Source organism: Cervus canadensis, chromosome 23 (assembly GCF_019320065.1).
Source record: "Cervus canadensis isolate Bull #8, Minnesota chromosome 23, ASM1932006v1, whole genome shotgun sequence".
NCBI classification, from domain to species: Eukaryota; Metazoa; Chordata; class Mammalia; order Artiodactyla; family Cervidae; genus Cervus; species Cervus canadensis.
The window spans coordinates 2,624,546-2,644,748 of NC_057408.1; the positions used below are offsets into that span (position 1 = coordinate 2,624,546).

At 41.4% G+C, this 20,203-nt stretch overlaps 1 protein-coding gene across 6 annotated transcripts in view; it reads right to left on the reverse strand.

The window, feature by feature from the left end:
- Nucleotides 1–19,566, reverse strand: part of HDHD2 (haloacid dehalogenase like hydrolase domain containing 2) — a 44,217-nt gene extending 24,651 nt beyond the window's left edge. Inside the window, exons 1-4 of one of the 6 annotated variants that reach the window (XM_043443768.1) lie at nt 19,366–19,564; nt 10,954–11,028; nt 8,220–8,330; nt 3,562–3,770 (exon numbers count right to left, since the gene is read on the reverse strand). In XM_043443768.1, coding sequence (XP_043299703.1) covers nt 3,562–3,770; nt 8,220–8,320 — 310 coding nt within the window. In that variant the 5' untranslated portion in view covers nt 8,321–8,330; nt 10,954–11,028; nt 19,366–19,564. Of the gene's footprint in view, nt 1–3,561; nt 3,771–8,219; nt 8,331–10,953; nt 11,029–19,058; nt 19,076–19,284 lie in introns of those variants that run through there. The other 5 variants (XM_043443770.1, XM_043443771.1, XM_043443766.1 and 2 more) reach the window with 5 other exon arrangements.
- Between the last annotated feature and the right edge of the window lie 637 nt (nt 19,567–20,203).

Genomic DNA, 20,203 nt, shown 5'->3' on the forward strand with positions numbered 1-20,203 from the left:
GACCTAAAAAAAAAAAACCACTTTAACATTATTATACCATCAGAGTTAATGATAACTTTATTTATTTTTGGCTGCATTGGGTCTTCACTGCTGTGTGTGGGCTTTTCTGCAGCTGTAGAGAGCAGGGGCTGCTCTAGTTGTGCTGTGTTCTTATTGAGGTGGCTTCTCTCGTTGGGAAGCACGGGCTCTGGGGCGCGTGGGCTTCACTAGTTGCTGTTCCCGGGATCTAGAGCACAGGCTCAACAGCTGTGGCCCACAGGCTTAGCTGGTCCATGGCATGTGGGATCTTCCTGGAGCAGGGATTGAACCTGTGTCTCCTGCACTGGCGGGTGGATTCTTTACCACTGAGCTACTAGGGAAGCCCAGTCATAATTCTTATTAATCACTCAATACCTAGTCCACATCTGAATCTCTCCAAATGTCTCGAAAACGTCTTTTTATATCTGATATGTAATGACACCTGAAAGGTCCATACTTGGTATTTCATTGTTATCCTTCACTTCTCATTCTACAGCAGCAGTCTTCTGTCAATCTTACCTACTAAAGCACCTAGATCTTGGTAACCAAATCCTACTTTCTGGATTCGGCTGACTGCTTATGATTATTATTTAACTTATTCCTTTACTCTTGTTATTTCATATAAACCAGTAACTGGATCTAGAGGTTTCGTAAGTTCACATTCAATTACTAAGCAAGGTTATTTCACAGGCAATGCTATGAATGTTCTATTGTATCACGTCATGAAGCACAAGGGATCTGGCTGTTCCTCGTCTAGTGGTGCTAAGACTGATTAGCTGGTTCAAGTGGTGTCAGCATAATCCCTGCATTCTGAACCTCCTCATCAATTCTTCACCTACTGTGTTTAAAATCTATTGACACTATTGCCTATTTCACTAGGGTTTGGCAAATGTGATTTTCTAATTCTGCCATTGCTTCTGCATTTATTAGTTAGAACTCTTCTATAAAGAACTCACTCTCATCAAATGTTTAGTTACTCTAAAATACAGTTAAAATAGGAAAGGCAGGATAAATCCTGGTTTCATTTGTCCATTTTCAGAATGAGTTACTGCCCTAACAACATCCAATAGTGACCAATGAGTTTTGTGGGGTTGAGTATCATTTTGATCATTTTGTGTATAAGATGTGTTGCAATCTATTGCAATCATTATTCTTTTTGATTCTATTTGAATTATCCCTTCAAATTGGCTTCAGTGTCCTTTAGGCATGACTTTATTAGTTTTCAATAATTTCCTTGCAAAAAATTAGCTATCCCAGACTCATACAATCCCTGCAGATCTAGAATCTCCCATTTCTTCACAGAACTAAAGTAGGAAACCATAGTCGACACTACCGTTTGACCACAGGGTTTCATTGCTTCTACGCCTTTTGAGTAGAAGATCTAGACAGTATGTATTTTTGAAAAGAACAAGGGAGTTGATTATAATATTTTTAATTCAAAATTAACACACACCTTATTTGATTTTTATATTTGTGCCTCTTTTCACTTACACTTAAAGTCTGGAGTACTAATAATACTAGTATAACTATCACTTTATCCTATAATGTATCTATAATTATAAAATAATATCAGTACTACTAATAAACACTAAGACTACTGAAAGCAGTTTTAGGTTCCTTTGCAATTCTTTTATCCTTCAATTTATCCCCTATGAATGAACTATCAGAATACTGTATTTTAAAGTCATGTAAAGTAATTCTTTGAGTGGGTTGTCATCAACTTTATATACAGTTCATTTGTTTCGATCTGTTTTTGGTTTTTAGGGATTGGCTTGTTTTTAACTTTTTAATTGTCTTTTAAATATATAAAAAATTCACCTGATTCCAATGTCAAAACTAGATAATAATGTACTTTTATTTAGAGAGATCACGTCTCCTCTTCCTGACCTCCCCCTTTAGATAACCATTTTTACTAGGTTTTCATTTATCTTCCTTCAGTTTCCTTTCACAAATATAAGACATACTCATGTAAATCTATGGCTGATTCATGTAAATGTATGGCAAAAACCACTACAATATAGTAATTAGCCTCCAACTAATAAAAATAAATGAAAAATAAATAAGAATATAAGACAAATACATTCATAGCCATTTCCCTCTCATCTTCTTACACAGAAAATGTGTAAGGTTTTCTATACCTTACTTTTTTCATTTACTATATCCTATGAAGATCACTCTTATCAGGAGACAGAATCCATCATTACTTACCTTTCAGCCACAAAGCATTCCTTTCATTTTGTGGACATATCCTAGTTTTAATCAGTTTCTTTTAATGAACATTTGGGTTGTTTCTAATCTTCTAAGGTCATAATGAGGTCCAAATAAGGTCATAATGAACAACCTTATTCATAAGCCCTTATACGTATTTGTCACTACATCTTGCAGATACAGTCCTACAAAAGGCAGTACTGCTTCACATGCAATTTTGAGAGCCACTGCCAAATTCCTCTCCACAGGAGTTGTGCCATTTTATATCCCATCAGATCTTTTAATAAATTTATTTTCTGTATAATTCAGCCAAAGCTGTTTTCTGTTTCTTGCAATAATAATTCTGATTGATATCCAGTTATATTTCCTGATAGTGTAAGTTTTGAGATTCTGCATTTATCCATGCAAAAGCTTCCAAATTATTATTTACAAAGCTATAACATGGCTTTAATGTAATGATGAATTTATAATTTATACTCATTTTTTCAGTATTGTGTACTTCACTCTGAGTATCACCTATAAAAAGAAGCAATGTGGCAAAGCTTCATAACACTAGGATATTTTTCCAGAGTTTTTAGGTTTTATCCAAGAGAAAAGTTTTATTTTTCCTTGGTTGAAAATATTTCATGGTCATTGCAAAAGCTTCACACTATACAGAATGACATCTATCTTTAAACATGTTGATACTGGTTCATCTTATCTAGTCAAATTAATACAGTGGCTCCAGGAATGAGGACTGTAATGCTCATAGAAATCTTGACTTGTGTTTTTTCAAACCGTGGGCCACAATCCATCAGTAAATTGTGAAACTAATCTGGATGACTCCAAGCAGCATGAAAATCACACAAGTAAACCAAGCAGAAAATGGGCTTCCCTAGTGGCTCAGATGGTAAAGAATTTGCCTGAAATGCAGGAGACCTGGGTTCGATCCCTGGGTTGCAAAGATCCCCTGGAGAAGAGAATGGCTACCAACTCCAGTATTCTTGTCTGGAGAATTTTGTGGACAGAGGAGCCTGGCAGGCTAGTCCACGTGGTTGCAGAGTCCTGAGTGACGAACACTTTCACTTTTCAAACCAAATAGAAAACAGAGTACATGTCACAGAATAAGAGTAAGTATTATTTAACATGTACAAGTACACACACATGTCCTGAATTTCTATATAATGTGTTTCATTGACTGTGGGGCACAGTCAAAACAGGTTCAAGAAACACTGTATGTGTTGACTATTTCAATAAGAGGAAATCTGAATAAATGCTTCCAAACATCCAGCTTTAAGAGTGACTTGCAAGCAGACATGAAGAACTAACTTTTAAATCTTTCCACACGCCTCCTACCTTTAAAATCAGGTAGGGCCCGGTCATCAACCAGCAGCATGGGTCGGACTTGCTTCTGCTCTACCAAGTTTCTGGCTGCAGTCAGAGACGTGAATATTTCATCTTCAGAGATATCGAACTCCAGCTTTTTCAATCTTTCCAAGAGGTCTTGCTTGCTCTCTTTGGTCGTATTGGTAACAAACCTAACCATTACAGAAGTAGTACGTAACCTGGAAAAGTGTAATTCAGGTGTCAATAGGCAGCTTCTACATTCTAGCCCCATAAAACCTAATTTGGTAGCACTTGCCAAAGGTCAAAAAATGAAAGGTAAGTCACTGAGTAAGTGTTTTTATGGCCAATAGGTTTTATAACCTATCCAAAACTGCTTACAGCTTACCCACATCCTGTGGACCGCTTTACCTACAAAGGCTTATAGGCTACCTTTTCAAGGGCCTTCTATACTTCTAACTGAATTTCACTACCAGGTTAAGCAAAGAAGTGAAAACAAAGACCCAAAGCTGAGTAACCACTGTACTCACAGAATGAGGTGAAAGTTACCTTGAGATTATCTACCTAGTGTAACCTTCTGAAGGTGAGAAAACTCAGGCCTACAGGATTAATGACTGGGCTCAGCTGTACACAGCTGGGCAGCTATAGAGCTGAGACAAGAACTCTGGCCTGCATTCTGGACAGGGTCTGATCCCCTATACTAAGAGACAGAGGATACCTCAAGAGTTCTTTCTTCTGAGCCAATTAGACACTGGTTAAGCCCTAATGTGCTACTAAGTTTACAAACAGAAACTACTTGGAGAAAGAAACATGTCATTTTTACAGACTGGAATGTGCATTCCCCTTTAATTACTTACATATGGGATTCTGTATGTAAAATTTCATACAAAATTTCATAATCTGCTTCTTGGAACCTAAACTGGCAATCAGGTATCAGAGGAAGTATTCATAATAGTCCAGCTTTCCTTCAAAAAAACCATTTTCTTGGTCCTACACAATGATGTGGTCACTCACCTAGAGCCAGACATCCTGGAGTGTGAAGTCAAGTGAGCCTCAGGAAGCATCACTATGAACAAAGCTAGTGGAGGTTATGGAATTCCAGCTGAGCTATCTCAAGTCCTAAAATATGACACTGTTAAAGTGCTGCATTCAGTATTTCAGCAAATTTGGAAAACTCAGCAGTGGCCACAGGACTGGAAAAGGTCAGTTTTCATTCCAATCCCAAAGAAGGGCAATGCCAAAGAAAGTTCAACTACCACACAACTGTGCTCATTTCACATGCTAGCAAGGTAATGCTCAAAATCCTTCAAGCTAGGCTTCAACAGTATGTGAACTGAGAACTTCCAGATGTATAAACTGTATTCAGAAAAGGCAGAGGAACCAGGGGTCAAATTGCCAACATTCACTGGATCATAGAGAAAGCAAAAACATCTACTTCAGCTTCACGGACTACACTAAAGCCTCTGAATGTGTGGATCACAACAAACTGTGAAACATTCTTAAAGAGATGGGAATACCAGACCACCTGACCTGCCTCTTGAGAAATCTGTATGCAGGTCAGGAAGCACCTTTTTTTTTTTTTTAAAAAAAAAGAAGCAACATTTAGAACCAGACATGGAACAACAAACTGGTTCAAAATTGGGAAAGGAGTACAACAAGGCTGTATATTGTCACCCTGCTTATTTAATTTGTACATCATGCGAAATGCTGGGTTGGATAAATGACAAGCTGGAATCAAGAGTGCCAGGAGAAATATCAACAATCTCACATATGCATATGATACCACCCTAATGGCAGAAAGTGAAGAGCAACTACAGAACTGCTTTATGAGGGTGAAAGAGGAAAATGAAAAAGATAGCTTGAAACTCAATATTCGAAAAAATAAGATCATGGCACCTGGTCCTGTCACTTCATGGCAAATAGATGGGGAAAAAGCAGAAACAGTGGCAGATTTTCTTTTCTTGGGCTCCAAAATCACTGCAGATGGTGACTGCAGCCATGAAATTAAAAGACACTTGCTCCTTGGGAGAAAAGCAGTGACAAACCTAGACAGCATATTAAAAAGCAGAGACTCCATATAGTCAAAGCTATGGTATTTTCCAGTAGTCATGTATGGATGTGAGAGTTGGACCAGAAAGAAGGCTGAATGTCAAAAAATCAATGTTTTTGAATTTTGGTCCTGGAGAAGACTCTTGAAAGTCCCTTGGATAGCAAGGAGATCAAACCAGCCAATCCTATAAGAAATCAACCTTGAATATTCATTGAAGGACTAATGCTAAAACTGAAGTTCCAATACTTTGGCCACCTGATGTGAAGAGCTGACTCACTAGAAAAGACTCTGATGTGGGGAAAGACTGAGGGCAGGGGGGAAAGCGGGCCACAGAGGATAAGATGGTTGAATGGCATCACAGACTCAATGGACATGAATTTGAGCAAACTCCAGGAGATAGTGAAGGACAGGTATGTTGCAGTCCATGGGATTTGCAGAGTCAGAGACGACTTACCGACTGAACAACAAGTGTTTTAATCTAAAACTAATTTTAATTTACCTACAATTAAAATTTTTATATTAGTACCCTGTTGGACTTCCCAGGTGGCACAGTGGTAAAGAATCCATCTGCCAATGCAGGAGATGCAAGATACGTGGGTCCCATCCTCGGGTTGGGAAGGTCCCCTGGAGTAGGAAATGGAAACTCAGTCCAGTATTCTTGCCTGGGAAATTCCATGGACAGAGGAGCCTGGCGGGCTACAGTCTACGAGGATGCAAAGAGTTGGACACGACTGAGCACTCATGCCCGCCACGTACATCTTATATTTTATGCCTGCCCCAAACAGATACAAGGCATAAAAGCACTGTCCATAATTTAAAATAAGCAGGAAAATAAAACATAAAAGAGATTTTTAAGCATTTACTCAAAGAGCATTCAATACCTTTATATGATTAAGTAGTTCATTATAATCATGATTATCTCTATAATACCTGTGTGGTGGCTTTGCCTAAAAACACATTAAATTTGTTTTATGTGCTTAAAATCTCTCAAAAGAAATTGAATACCTTATTGTAACTATTCTCCGAAAAATGAACAAGTGTAAGTACTAAAATGACCATATTATTTCTAACAAGAACTTAAAAAAAACCCTTTCTTTTTGCTAGTCGCTCAACCTCCCTTAAGCTATTTGTTTCCACAGAAACCAGAACTGGCAGTGACAGTATAGGATCTCTCTGGGACGGAGACCCGCCTGTGCCAGTGAGAGGACAATCTGTAGGCTCTGGCCCCTCCAGAATGGCAGGCTCACAGGTTACAGATGTACTTAGAGTGTCATTCATTATTCACCAGAAATAAGACTTTTCTATCCATCCGGAGCAGAAAGCTCATCTCCGAAGCAGTACAAGCACTTGTCCCACAGGAGAGCAGACTGAAACAGGTAACCTTTTCCCTAGAAAGCCTGAGAGAGACCACGGCAAGGAGCCTAGAGAAAGGCCCACTCTCCAACTGATCTAATTTGAGCCTTCAACAACATGTTGCTGTCCGCCTGTAAAAGAACACCATGACTCCCAGCTGCATCAATGGCTTCCCACTGACGCCTACCAGGTCTAAAACCTCCTCACACTTGCTGATGCCCCTCGTGGAGAGAATGCCAAGTGGGTGTTGCTCTCTTGCCACAACACCTGCACTGTTACTAGTCACGAGATTCCCTGAACAAGAGCAGACTATGAATGCTGGAAGGTGTAGAATGATAAAGCACTACATGCTAAGTATTGCTGACTTTAAAACCTCCTCTAAATTATTTTAAGGTAAGATGCTAAATAACATTACTAGTTCTGTTATGCATGCGTGCTCAGCTGTGTCCGACTCTGTCTGACCATACGGACTGCACCCCACCAAGCTCCTTGGTCCACGGAAGGTTCCAGGCAAGAATACCGGAGTGCGTTGCCATTTCTTTCCGAGGGGATCGACAGAGGAATCAAACCCACACCTCCTGTGTCTCCTGCACTGGCAGATGGATTCTTTATCACCGAGCCACCAAGGAAGTCCCACTTCTCCTCTGCTGAGGAGTATTCTTTCCAGGATACTCAGAAACAAATATTCACATTCAGTTCAGTTCACACACTTTTCTACAATATACATTTTTTAATCTAGACTTTTGGTAAGCGATGCATCAGAAATATAAGACAATCTTCACCCTTCAAAAGCATTAAATTTAGTTAATGGAGATAATTCTAAAATTTCAAGTCCCTTAATTAAATTTTATTTGAGCAGCTGCACACCCAGTGCTAGATCTTAGCTGAAGGAGTGGGCAGAACTATGTCTTGGTGTATGTGTGTGTTTCATTTTGTGATTCCAGGATTCATCTGCGATTTTTCCATTGCTACTTATTCCACATTTTCGAATTTCGAGCTTTCATTCCCAAATTTACATTACTCAGAAAAAAAGACACACATGAAGAGGAAAAGACAGACCAAAAGGCCGAACCTAACAAAAGGCTTGGAGAACAATGTTTGGAAGACACAACAATGCATACATTTTCCAGCTAAGCCCAAGGCAGTTCCTGTATCTGCGGTAAATCGGTGAAATGCCATCTTAAGGCCATCCATTCAGCTAATGATCTGCCTTGGTAAAATGGCACTCACAAACATATTTGTCAGCTGAACGTGGAGGAGAGCTTGCCTTTTAAGAGCTTCCTGAGCGCCTGGCACAGCTGCATCTTCAATGTGAAGTGTGCCACTGAGATCGACCAAAACAGCTTTTAATGTGCGGCGTGCTGCCATCCTTCATTCCCTAGGAGAGAGCAAATGAAATCAAAAATACAGTTTAGGAAACAATGGACAATTAAAACCTGGTAAGACTTCAAAATATCACTCGCATCTAGAAAGATACTGCTTAATGTTAAGCTGCTTCTCTTTTTTTTAAAGCTGTTTCTCTTGTAAAAAAAGAAACGTTTTTTAAAAATCCAAATTTCACCCATAAAACTTTTTCTTTTTTTAAGTCTTAAGGGAAATGTTAAAAGAGGGGTTACATTTACTTCAGATTTCTTGAAATAATTCTTTGTGGAGCAATTCATTCATCTATTTTTATGTGTGAGAAAATGTACTCTGAAGAATGGGTGGATGGAAGGAAGCCCTAAATCACTGGCAAAATCTTTTTCCGCTCTGGCTATGTACCACGAAAATGTTCTAAAAGCCAGTCTTCACTGTTTTATCCTGAAGTGGCATATATGGCCAAAGAGCTACTAGTATTTGTAGATCAGTGAGGAGGATATTTCAAGTTATATAGTAATTTTACGTCAGGAAATAGTTTCCTTACGCTATAATGTCCAATTTCCTTTTTGCATATATTTCCTTTAAAATATGTTTATTGTGAGCTATATCATATAGACAGTTGAGTATAAAGATAATGGGAATACAAAGTTTAAGTATAAAGATAACAGTTTGAAGATAATAAGGGAGTGGTAGGAATTGTATGGAAGCTAAAGACAGGATAGGACTGCCTGCACTTTTAGTTTTTTAAACTTACTCTTTTTTTCCATTTTTTTTTTGTTTTTGTAATAAAATATTTCAGACATACAAAAGGTATCAAGAATAATACAATCCCTTTCATCTATCATTCAACTTCAGAAACAGAACCTCATCGATGGAGTGGGAGCCCTCTGATCTGACTACACTTCTTCCCTGCCCCAGGTTACTCCTTTCCAGGTTGTGAAGCGCTGACAGCTTGGTATTACTGTTCTTCCATGCACACTTCATGACGTGCTTTACCATTCCACATTGTTTGCGAGATGTAGCCATGTTAACACACGTGGATACAGGTCATTTTCACTGCTGCATGGTATCATTCTATTGTGTGAAAACACAATTTATCCTTCTCTTCTCCTGACCATGAAGGTTGAGGCAGCTCTGCACGCCTTAATACAGTGAAGGGTGCCTCTGTGGACATCCTTGTGTGTGGCTCCTGGTGGCCACGTGTGCGAACATCTCTGAGGTCTTGCTGGGTCTGAGGGTGTGTGCTCATTTCACCCTCACAGGATGTCGCCAAGCTGCCCATTCCTTGTGTCTTCAAACAGCGAGTGTGTTCTGAACACTTACTGTGTCAGGCCCTAAAGTGACAGCAGAGCTGGAAGAGCCATCTTCTTTAAAGTGAGAAGCAGAAGGGAAAGAAGGAAAGAACCCAGGGACAATACAAGTAGTCAAGGAAGAGCTCTCAGGGGGTTGACTGCATCCCTGGGACACAGGTGGACGGGGGCAGACCTCTCTCTCTCCGAGCTAGCTCCCTCCGAGATGCACTTGAGAGCTTGGGTCCCCAGGCCTGGGTGTTGGTCCTGGGTCTGCCTCAAATTCACTGTGTGACCTTGGCCACGTGCCTTCTCTGGGCAGGAAGGCAAGAGGAAGCCTCAGTCTTTACTGCCTACAGCTGGGCAATGTGGGATGAAGGCATGAATGTGTCACACATACAGTCCTCTACTCCGATTTCCTCTTCTTTAACACCAGCCTGCTAATCCCTGCTGGGTCCGTCTCCCAACGCTGCCAGGAGTGCGCCAGCCTGTGCAGCGTTACCCTTTTAAATGTTGCTCCCCCTTAGGTGCAGCGCTGTCAGCTGGCAGAGGGATAGCAAAGATGACCCCTGCCTGAATTCCCTCCAGCTTCTAGATACTAGCTCCTTTGCTCCTCTTACTTCCCAGACCCCTCCTACTCCATGTCAGCCATCTCTGCACACAAGGAATAAATATAAAAATAACCCCCGAGTGAGCCCAGAACTGAAGTCAATTGCTGGCCAGTGGCAGCCGCTGCTCAGGAAGCCCTGAGGACTGCCACTGGGCCAACTGGAGAACACTGCATTTCCCACGTGGCCAGCTGTCAGCGTGTCCGGACCCGAGACGGACTCAGAGGGAGGAAGGCACAGAGATGGTGTGCAGGCTGGGCCCACGGACCCATCAGCCAGGATGGCTCCACGCCTGCCCTGTTCCTTCCCAAACCTGGGCAGGGCTTCCCTCAGTGAGCTGGAACTTGGGTCCCAAGTGAGGGAGATGCAGAAGGCAGGGGCAGCGCCAGGGGTAACAGTGAGGTAGGTCCAGGGTTTGGGAGTAGCTGCCTACCCTTGGGCAAGCGCATTCATCATCTCAAGCATCCTCATCTATGTAAGGGGAAACACACTTGTGAAGACCCTGCGGGGCTTTGAGGGTTCACTGAGTTAAGGGGAATGCCTGGCAGTGATAAGCATAGAGTAGGAACATAATCCACGTGTCCTGTTCCTTCCCACTCATCGCTGCCTAGCAGGTACCACCTCCCTCCACCTGCCTGCCCACCCCACCTCATGCATGGCCTCGGGTCGCAGACCAGGAAAAGTAAGAAGCAAGAGAAGTGACTGGGAGGAATTCACAGAGAAAGAAAGAACAGCTCCCATTTACCGGATGCTGTAGATGATCTGCACTCTGCTAAGTGCTCTGTAGTCTTTACTACATCATTGCAAGTTCTCAGCGATCCTAGAGGGAGAAATTGAGACACTGAGAAGTTACTAACTTGCTCAAGCTTAGTTTTGACTTTGGATCATGCTAATGGTTTATGTATTCAAATTTAAATTAAGCCGGCCCTAAAATGAAATGCAAACAAACTACTGACCACAGCTACAGTAGACTGCTGACTCTAGCCCTGCCACAGGATATACTCAAAGGACAAAGAACTGCAAGAAAATCTTGAACTTAATTTAGCAGGCTTGTTGTTGGTAATGGTAGTGCTATGAGTTCCAAAATAATTCCGTGTGCGTTGTACAACTGAGTAAATCAGTACATGTTGTTGATGTTTAGGAAAAATCAGGGTTCTCAAATAGAAGAAAAGAGCTATAAACATGGACAGGAAGAACCCTGTTGTGTGGTTTAGAATTAGAGGTGTCACTATGAATTCGTGATTTAAAAATATTTATGTATTTCTCAGCACTCTCCACTAAAAGGAACAAGAAACAACAAGACTCCAATAGTTATGACCACAGCTAATGTGTACGAAACAGACCAGGGCTGGGGCAGCCAAAATACAAGATAAATCTGGAACATAATGTTTTACCAGATCACAGGGGGACAAAAAGGACAAGGGAACCAGGGGATTCAACTGACCAAACCTGGGGCAATTTGAGCACCAAAAAGAAAAAAATAACAGAAATGCGTAACACATAATAGAATCACTGGGTGAAAAGTTGTTAGGGAATAGTAGTTAACCCTTGAACAATGCAGGGGTTAATTTATGTATAACTTACAGTTCACCCTCCACATCCAGGGTTCCTCCACATCCTTGGATTCAACCAACCACCAACTGTCTAGCACGGTAATATCTACTACTGAAAAATATCCAATTATACGGACCCACACAGTTCAAACCCACACTGTTCAAGGATCAAATGTTTAATCACTCAGGCTCAAATAATCACCCACAAATTAAGGTTCTCCATTAACTACAAACGAGATACTTTCCAGATACTTTTACAGTAGAGAAAATGGCCAAATAATCCCTTAACCAAATGATTAAATTAACACCCTTAATAACAGGAGAAACTAACATTACCTGCTTCCTGGGAAGACTTTTGTAGTAGTCCTGCCTTTGCAGAACTTCTGCCAAAAATGTTTAACACAAATCAATCATGGCAATTCCAAATTCTATAAAACTGGCTTGAACTTCTCAAAAAAAAAAAAAAAACCAATATCATAAAAGACAAAGAAGAGGCTGGGGAACTGTTTCAAATTAAAGATATGTGGAGAGACATGACAAATAAGTGCAATGCATGAGAGAGACATAAAACAAATGGAGCAAAATATTAACAATTAGTAAATTGTGGTGAAAGGTATATGGCTTTCATTGTACTATTTTTTACAAATTTCCAATTTTTGGAAGAAAACAAATTTTAAAAAGATCTCTTTTAAAAATGGGCTGAAGGCACAAGAAAGATATTTTCATATTTAATAATAATCATAATATAAAAATGAAACTTGTATGTTTAGCTAGCCCCTAGCTTAAGATTAGAACACTGCTAATACTGCTGAGCCTCCTATGAGCCCCTTTAGTTACATTCCCTTCCCACCTCCCAGAAGCAATTAACATAATGAATTTTGTGATATCATTTTCTTGCTTTTCTTAATATTTTTACTTGTCACATAGCTTTAAATTAATGTCTTTTAACTCTATAAAAATAAGATCATAATTTTGCAGCTTTCACATTTTGCTCAACATTGTATTTCTGAAATTGATCCACATTGATGCCTGTCATTTTCATCAAAACAAACACCAAATCTCCCCATCGGGATTCTGACTAGAACTGCACTGGATCTACAGAGCAGTACTGACAGAACTGAAATCCCTACTATACTGAGCCATGGAACTTCTTTAAGATGATAGAAGAGTATTTACAAAAGCCTATATGTAGCCAACATTGGACTTATCAGTAATATATTGATAAGTATATAACTTACACTTCATACCATGATATCATGTATCAGTAATAAACTAAAAACAGTGAGACAGGGAAAGACACAGGATGTTACTTCCACCACTTCTATTTAACATTGCAAATGATACCTCAGCTAATGCAGTACAAGAAAAAGGTATAAGGATTGGAAAGAAGAAACAAAACTAACATTATTCATGATGATTTGATTGTATATACAAAAATTCAGGAGTGTAAAACAAAGTAAAAAAGTATAGCAATTAATATCAGAAAATCACTATCTCACAAACAATTAGAAAACTACTTTTAAAAAAGGTATCACGGTAGTATCAGAAAATATAGTTACCAGAAAGTCTAACAAAAGTCACTTTCAAGGTAAAATTATAAAACCTCAATGAAAGACACAAAGAAGACTTAAATATATAGACAGATCTTTTAAAGGACCCAATATTATGTAAGCTTTCCTTTTTAATGACCAGGAGATTTAAAGCAATTCCAATCAAAACCCCACAAAGGGTTCTGTGGAACTTGATAAGCTGATTCTAAAACACACACTAGTACAAATAGCCAAGACACTTCAGCCAAGATTGAAGAGAAAGAAGATGGGAGTCTTGCTTTTCCTAATATCCAGACAATTAATCAGGTTTTGTAACTAATTAAGATGTTGTGGTATTAGCACATGAAGAGACAAACTGATCAATGGAACAGAATAGAGAACCCAAAAAACGACCCTTTTGGGGTCCTAACCCCAACCAGCGTGGAAGCTTGATATATGACAGAGATGGTGTTTCAGATCAGTGAAGAAAGAAAAATGACTATCTATAGCAGAAAAAAAATGAAGTCAGACACCCATATCACACTACACGTGCCTCCCAAGTGGCTCAGTAGTAAAGAATACGCCTGCCAATGCAGGAGATGCCGCTAGAGACTCGGGTTTGAGCCCTGGTTGGGAAGATCCCCTGAAGAAGGAAATGGCAACCCAATTCAGTATTCTTGCCTGGAGAATTCCATGGAGAAGACTGAAGGGCTACAGCCCATGGGATCACAAAGAGTAGGACGCAACTCCGCAACTGAGCATGCACGCATCATACTACAGACACATTTCCCCCCAAGATTAAACAACCACATGTTTAAGGGAAAATTTAAAACTTTTAGATAGGAGAGTATCTTCATGATCTGAGGGTAGGAACGGCTTTCTTAAGATATAAAAAGCATAAAGGAATAAAGGAAAAGACAGATATTTCAACAGTACCGTGAAAAGAGAAAGAGAATAGAAATATATAGAGTGAAAAATAGATTCGCAACACATGTCAGAAAGGATCAGAGTCCAGGAAATATAAACTATAAATATTAAGAAAAAGATAAACAATTTAATAGAAAAATGGCATAAGATCTCAATATACCCTTTCAGTTCAGTTCAGTCACTCAGTCGTGTCCGACTCTTTGTGACCCCATGAATCGCAGCACACCAGGCCTCCCTGTCCATCACCAACTCTCAGAGTTTACTCAAACTCATGTCCATAGAGTCGGTGATGCCATCCAGCCATCTCATCCTCTGTCGTCCCCTTCTCCTCCTGCCCCTAATCCCTCCCAGCATCAGGGTCTCTTTCAATGAGTCAACTCTTCGCATCAGGTGGCCAAAGTACTGGAGTTTCAGCTTCAGCATCAGTCCTTCCCATGAACACCCAGGACTGAGCTCCTTTAGGATGCACTGGTTGGATCTGCTTGCAGTTCAAAGGACTTTCAAGAGTCTTCTCCAACACCACAGTTCAAAAGCATCAATTCTTCAGTGCTCAGCTGTCTTCACAGACCAACTCTCACATCCATACATGACCACTGGAAAAAAATACCCTTTACAAAACAGCAAATCTGAAACGAATTATACAGTGGAAGTGACAAATAGATTCAAGGGATTCGATCTGATAAGCAGAGTGCCCGAAGAACTACGGACGGAGGTTCATGACATTGTACAGAAGGCAGGGATCAAGACCATCCCCAAGAAATAGAAATGCAAAAAGGCAAAATGGTTGTCTGATGAGGCCTTACAAATAGCTATGAATAGAAGAGAAGCAAACGCAAAGGAGAAAAGGAAAGATATACCCATTTGAATGCAGAGTTCCAAAGAATAATAGTAAGGAGAGATAAGAAAGCCCTTCTCAGCAAATGAAACAGAGGAAATCAATGCAAAGAAACAGAGGAAAACAATAGAATGGGAAAGTCGAGAGATCTCTTCAAGAAAATTAGAGATACCAAGGGAACTTTTCATGCAAAGATGAGTTCAATAAACGACAGAAATGGTATGGACCTAACAGAAGCAGAAGATATTAAGAAGAGGTGTACAGAACTGTACAAAAAAGATCTTCATGACCCAGATAACCACAATGGTGTGATCACCAGCCTAGAGCCAGATATCCTGGGATGCAAAGTCAAGTGGGCCTTAGGAAGCATCACTATGAACAAAGCTAGTGGAGGTGATGGAATTCCAGAGCTATTTCAAATCCTAAAAGATGATGCTGTGAAAGTGCTGCACTCAATATGCCAGCAAATTTGGAAAACTCAGCAGTGGCCACAGGACTAGAAAAGGTCAGTTTTCACTCTAATCCCAAAGGCAATCCCAAAGAATGCTCAAACTACCACACAACTGCACTCATCTCACACGCTAGCAAAGTAATGCTCAAAATTCTACAAGACAGGCTTCAACAGTACGTGAACCGTGAACTTCCAGATGTTCAAGCTGGATTCAGAAAAGGCAGAGGAACCAGAGATCAAATTGCCAACATCCGTTGGGTCATCGAAAAAGCAAGAGAGTTCCAGAAAGACATCTTCTTCTTTATTGACTACACCAAAGCCTTTGACTGTGTGGACCACAACAAACTCTGGAAAACTCTTAAACAGATGTGAATACCAGACCACCTGACCTGCCTCCTGAGAAATCTGTATGCAGGTCAGGAAGCAACAGTTAGAACTGGACATGGAACAACAGACTGGTTCCAAATTGGGAAAGGAGTATGTCAAGGCTGTATCTTGTCACCCTGCTTATTTAACTTATATGCAGAATACATCATGAGAAACATCGGGCTGGAGGAAGCACAAGCTGGAATCAAGACTGCCAGGAGAAATATCAATAACCTCAGATATGCAGATGACACCACCCTTATGGCAGAGAGCAAAGAACTAAAGAGCCTCTTGATAAAAGTGAAAGAGCAGAGTGAAAAAGATGGCTTAAAACTCAACATTCAGAAAACTAAGATCATGCCATCTTCATGGCAAATAGATGGGGAAACAGTGGAAACAGTGGCAGACTTTATTTTCTTGGGCTCCAAAATCACTGCAGATGGTGATTGCAGCCATGAAATTAAAAGACGCTTACTCCTTGGATGCAAAGTTATGACAAACCTAGACAGCATATTAAAAAGCAGAGACATTACTTTACCAACAGAGGTCCATCTAGTCAAAGCTATGGTTTTTCCAGTAGTCATGTATGAATGTGAGAGTTGGACTATAAAGAAAGCTGAGCGCCGAAGAATTGATGTTTTTGAACTGTACTGTTGGAGAAGGCTCTTGAGAGTCCCTTGGACTGCAAGGAGATCCAACCAGTCCATCCTAAAGGAAATCAGTCCTGAATATTCAATGGAAGGACTGATGCTGAAGCTTCAATACTTTGGCCACCTGACACAAAGAACTGACTCATTTGAAAAGACCCCGAAGCTGGAAAAGATTGAAGGCAGGAGGAGAAGGGGACGAAAGAGGATGAGATGATTGGATGGCATCACTGGCTTAATGGACATGAGTCTGAGTAAACTCCGGGAGTTGGTGATGGACAGGGAGGCCTGGTGTGCTGCAGTCCATGGGGTCGCAAAGACTCGGACACGACTGAGCGACTGAACTGAACTGAATAATCATCAACATATCCTTTACAAAAGAGCACATAAACAAATGAAGATTTTCAAAAAACTCATTGGTAACCAAGGATATGCAAATTTAAAGCAGAAGAGATCACTGCAACAACAAAAAGATTGGCACAATTTAAGCCAGAAAACATCAAAGGTTTTCAAAAGCAACTCCCTTATACTGCTAAGTGAGAGAATAAACCAGAACACTCACTTAGGAACCATTTGGCTTCACCATACTCTATGACCCAGCAGTTCCACTCCCAGGTATCAAATCCTAGAGATTTTTTCATGCTCTACCTTTAGATACAAACAAAAATGTCCAAAGCAGCACTGTCTGTATAACCAGGTACTGGAAACAATACAAATGTCTATCAATGGTAGAATGGACAAATAAATTGTGGTGTATTCAAACACAGAATGCAAAAGGAGGTGGAAATGAATGACTACAATTACATCATCCTAGGTAACTCTCCAAAATCCTCCACAGACTGAAAGGAGCAAGTCACAAAAGAATACATGCCATATTACAGCATACGTACGTGATAAAACTACAAAAAGGAGGGCATGATTAAGGCAAGAGTGACTGACAGACAGTGACTCTTGCAGGGGCTGGGCAGGAGATGCAAATCAGGAGGAGCACAAGGGTGCCTCTAAGGTCTTCTTGACCTAGACAGTGAGTACACAGTGTTTTTAAATTATTTAAAACTGACGTGTTTTGCGTACTCTTGTGTAGATGACATATTTGACAATAAAAACTAGTCTTGCTATGTTTTAGTCATTTCTTATACATTTAATAGTCATAAAAAACTAAATTTTTCCAATTAATGTATATCAGTATAACAGCCCTCATCAAGTATTTTGATTTTAAAATAAACCTCTGGTTCTATCTGTCTTTCATAATGAATCTGCAAGGGGAGGGGTGGTTAAGGGGGAGTGTGCAGAGGTAATAAATGATATTATGAGCTCTGGTTAATCAAGATTCCACTGCAAAATCCTTTCTTTCATAACAGTCCTCATCAGTTCAGTTCAGTCGCTCAGTCCTGTCCAACTCTTATGTTATTCTATTTCTGATCTTTATTGTTATCTTGAAAGGGAGCATTACATCAATAATAGCACCAACTATAAACCTGCCTGAGAAGTGAAGCAGCTTGTTAGGCAAAAGACTAGATTGTTCCAAGTCACTCTATTTAGATGTGTGACTGTTAAAGGATTCTTTAAAATACACTGCATCACTAAAGGTAAGGCTATGGTAAATCAACCCTGAATATTCAATGGTAGGACTGTAGCTGAAGCTCCAATACTTTGGCCACCTGGAGCAAAGAGCCGAATCATTGGAAAAGACCCGTAGGCTGGGAAAGATTGAAGACAAAAGGAGAAGCGGGTGGCAGAGGATAAGATGGTTAGATAGCATCACCAACTCAATGGACATGAATTTGAGAAAACACTGGGAGGACAGAGGAGCCTGGCATGCTATACAGTTCATGGGGTCACAGAGTTCCACACGACTTAGCGACTGAACAACAAATCCGAACTACAAATTAATACTTGATAAACTGCAAGATATTAGTATCACTCCAGAAAACTGCAAAGGCTTCAAAGGTGGTCCTTGTTTCTTCATACGAAATCCATGTCCCACCACCTCCCATGGCTTGAACAAGTCATGTGAGAGATACTTTACAAGAATCATAATCAACTGATACTGGTACATATTCAATGCAAAGAAGAAAGGTAAAAATTCTCTCTCATCCCCAAAAGAACTCTTCAAGATACTTCAGAGAATATCTCCCCCTGAATATCCCTGGGACTTCTCAATCCAAGTCCTTACTATCCTCCAGAAGCTACTCTTCATCCTGCGACCCTTATGCGTGAATGGCAGCATCATCAACGTAGATGTAACCACCAGACTGTCTCATGCCTTCCTCCCAGTCAGTCAAGGGCCAAATCATATCATTGCTACCTGCTGTACAGTCTTAAATCCACTCACTTCCTTTCACTGTTATCCAGACTATCTTAGCTTTTGAAATCATCATCTCTCATCTAGACTATATCAACAACTTTATGCCCTCTTTGCTTGGAATCATCTTCCTATTTCTAGCTCTTACAACTGGAACGATTCCACGAACAGGGCTCTTTCTGCATTAACTCAACCGCGATCCCCTCCTCCTTCTCCTGAGGAGGGCAGGTCACGCACCCTCCGCCAGGGCTAGGTTCAGCGCCTGGCAAACGCCAGACCGACGGGAAGGACGCCGGCTTCGAAATACAGCCCAGGGGCAAGTTTCAAGGATCGACCAACCCCCAAGAGCCGCCACAAGCCCAGCGAGAGCAGGCCGGGCGGAACCGCGGCTGGCCCGCTTCGCGCACGCGCCGCGGCGCCGCGCCGCGGGCCGTCCCCGCCGAGAGGGCTGGGCGAGCCTCACCCAGTGAGCGCGCGGGTTGGTGCGGGTGCCAGGAGGGTGGCGGCCTAGAGATGCCACCGCTTATGTCCTCCGCTTCCTCACCATGAAAGGAAGCCCCGAGACGGGCGGGCCCTCGCCCGTCCCACAGCGGCTCCTCACCAGGCTCGCAGAGCCGTTCTCAGCAAAGGCGAAGGCTCGGCTAGCGGAGAAATCTGCACGGCCGTGCGCCTCCTCGGCGTCCTGGCCGGGGGCGCTCAGAGTGCAGGCAGCAGCCTGACGACGCCGGAAACGGGGACCCGGGCTGCGCCGGAAGTGGCGCCTCCCCGCAAATGTCTCCGCCCCGTCCGCCCTGGGTTATTTTCTCGTTTCCTTTGCTAGCTAACAGGTCTAGTGCTACCTCGTTACCCTGTAACAGAGTAAGTGGTTATCGAGATCTAATCCCTGTAAGCGGCGGGGCGGAGCGCGCCTGCTGGGCTTGAATTCAGCAGGAAAAACAAAAACTGCTTTTGCCCGGTAGGCAATTTCTCGTTCCACAGCAGTGTTGTCAAACCAAGTTATTATTACCTTTCTTTGCGCCACCGTCGCTTACTCCGCCACCTCAGTGAGACAGCCTTCACAACAGGCCAAAAAGAGGTGTTGGGGGAAGGGGTCGTGACTTTACTTGGAATGCCAGCAGACCGAGAAGGTGGCCGACTGGTGTCCCAAAGAACTGTCTTACCAGAATTAGAATTCAGGCTTATTTTAATCTGAAAGGAGAGGGGGTGTGGCCGGTTTGGGGGAATTTATTGGTGCCTCGGGAGACCCCGAATGGGGATGCTATAATCCTTTGTTGTTTCAGTCAGGTCGTCATGTTCCTGTAAACCTCCAACGTGAGACAAATGTTATTCTCTGTTAGGCAACCTTTCATCTCTGTATACCTTGAAAGGGCAAGCCTGGGAGG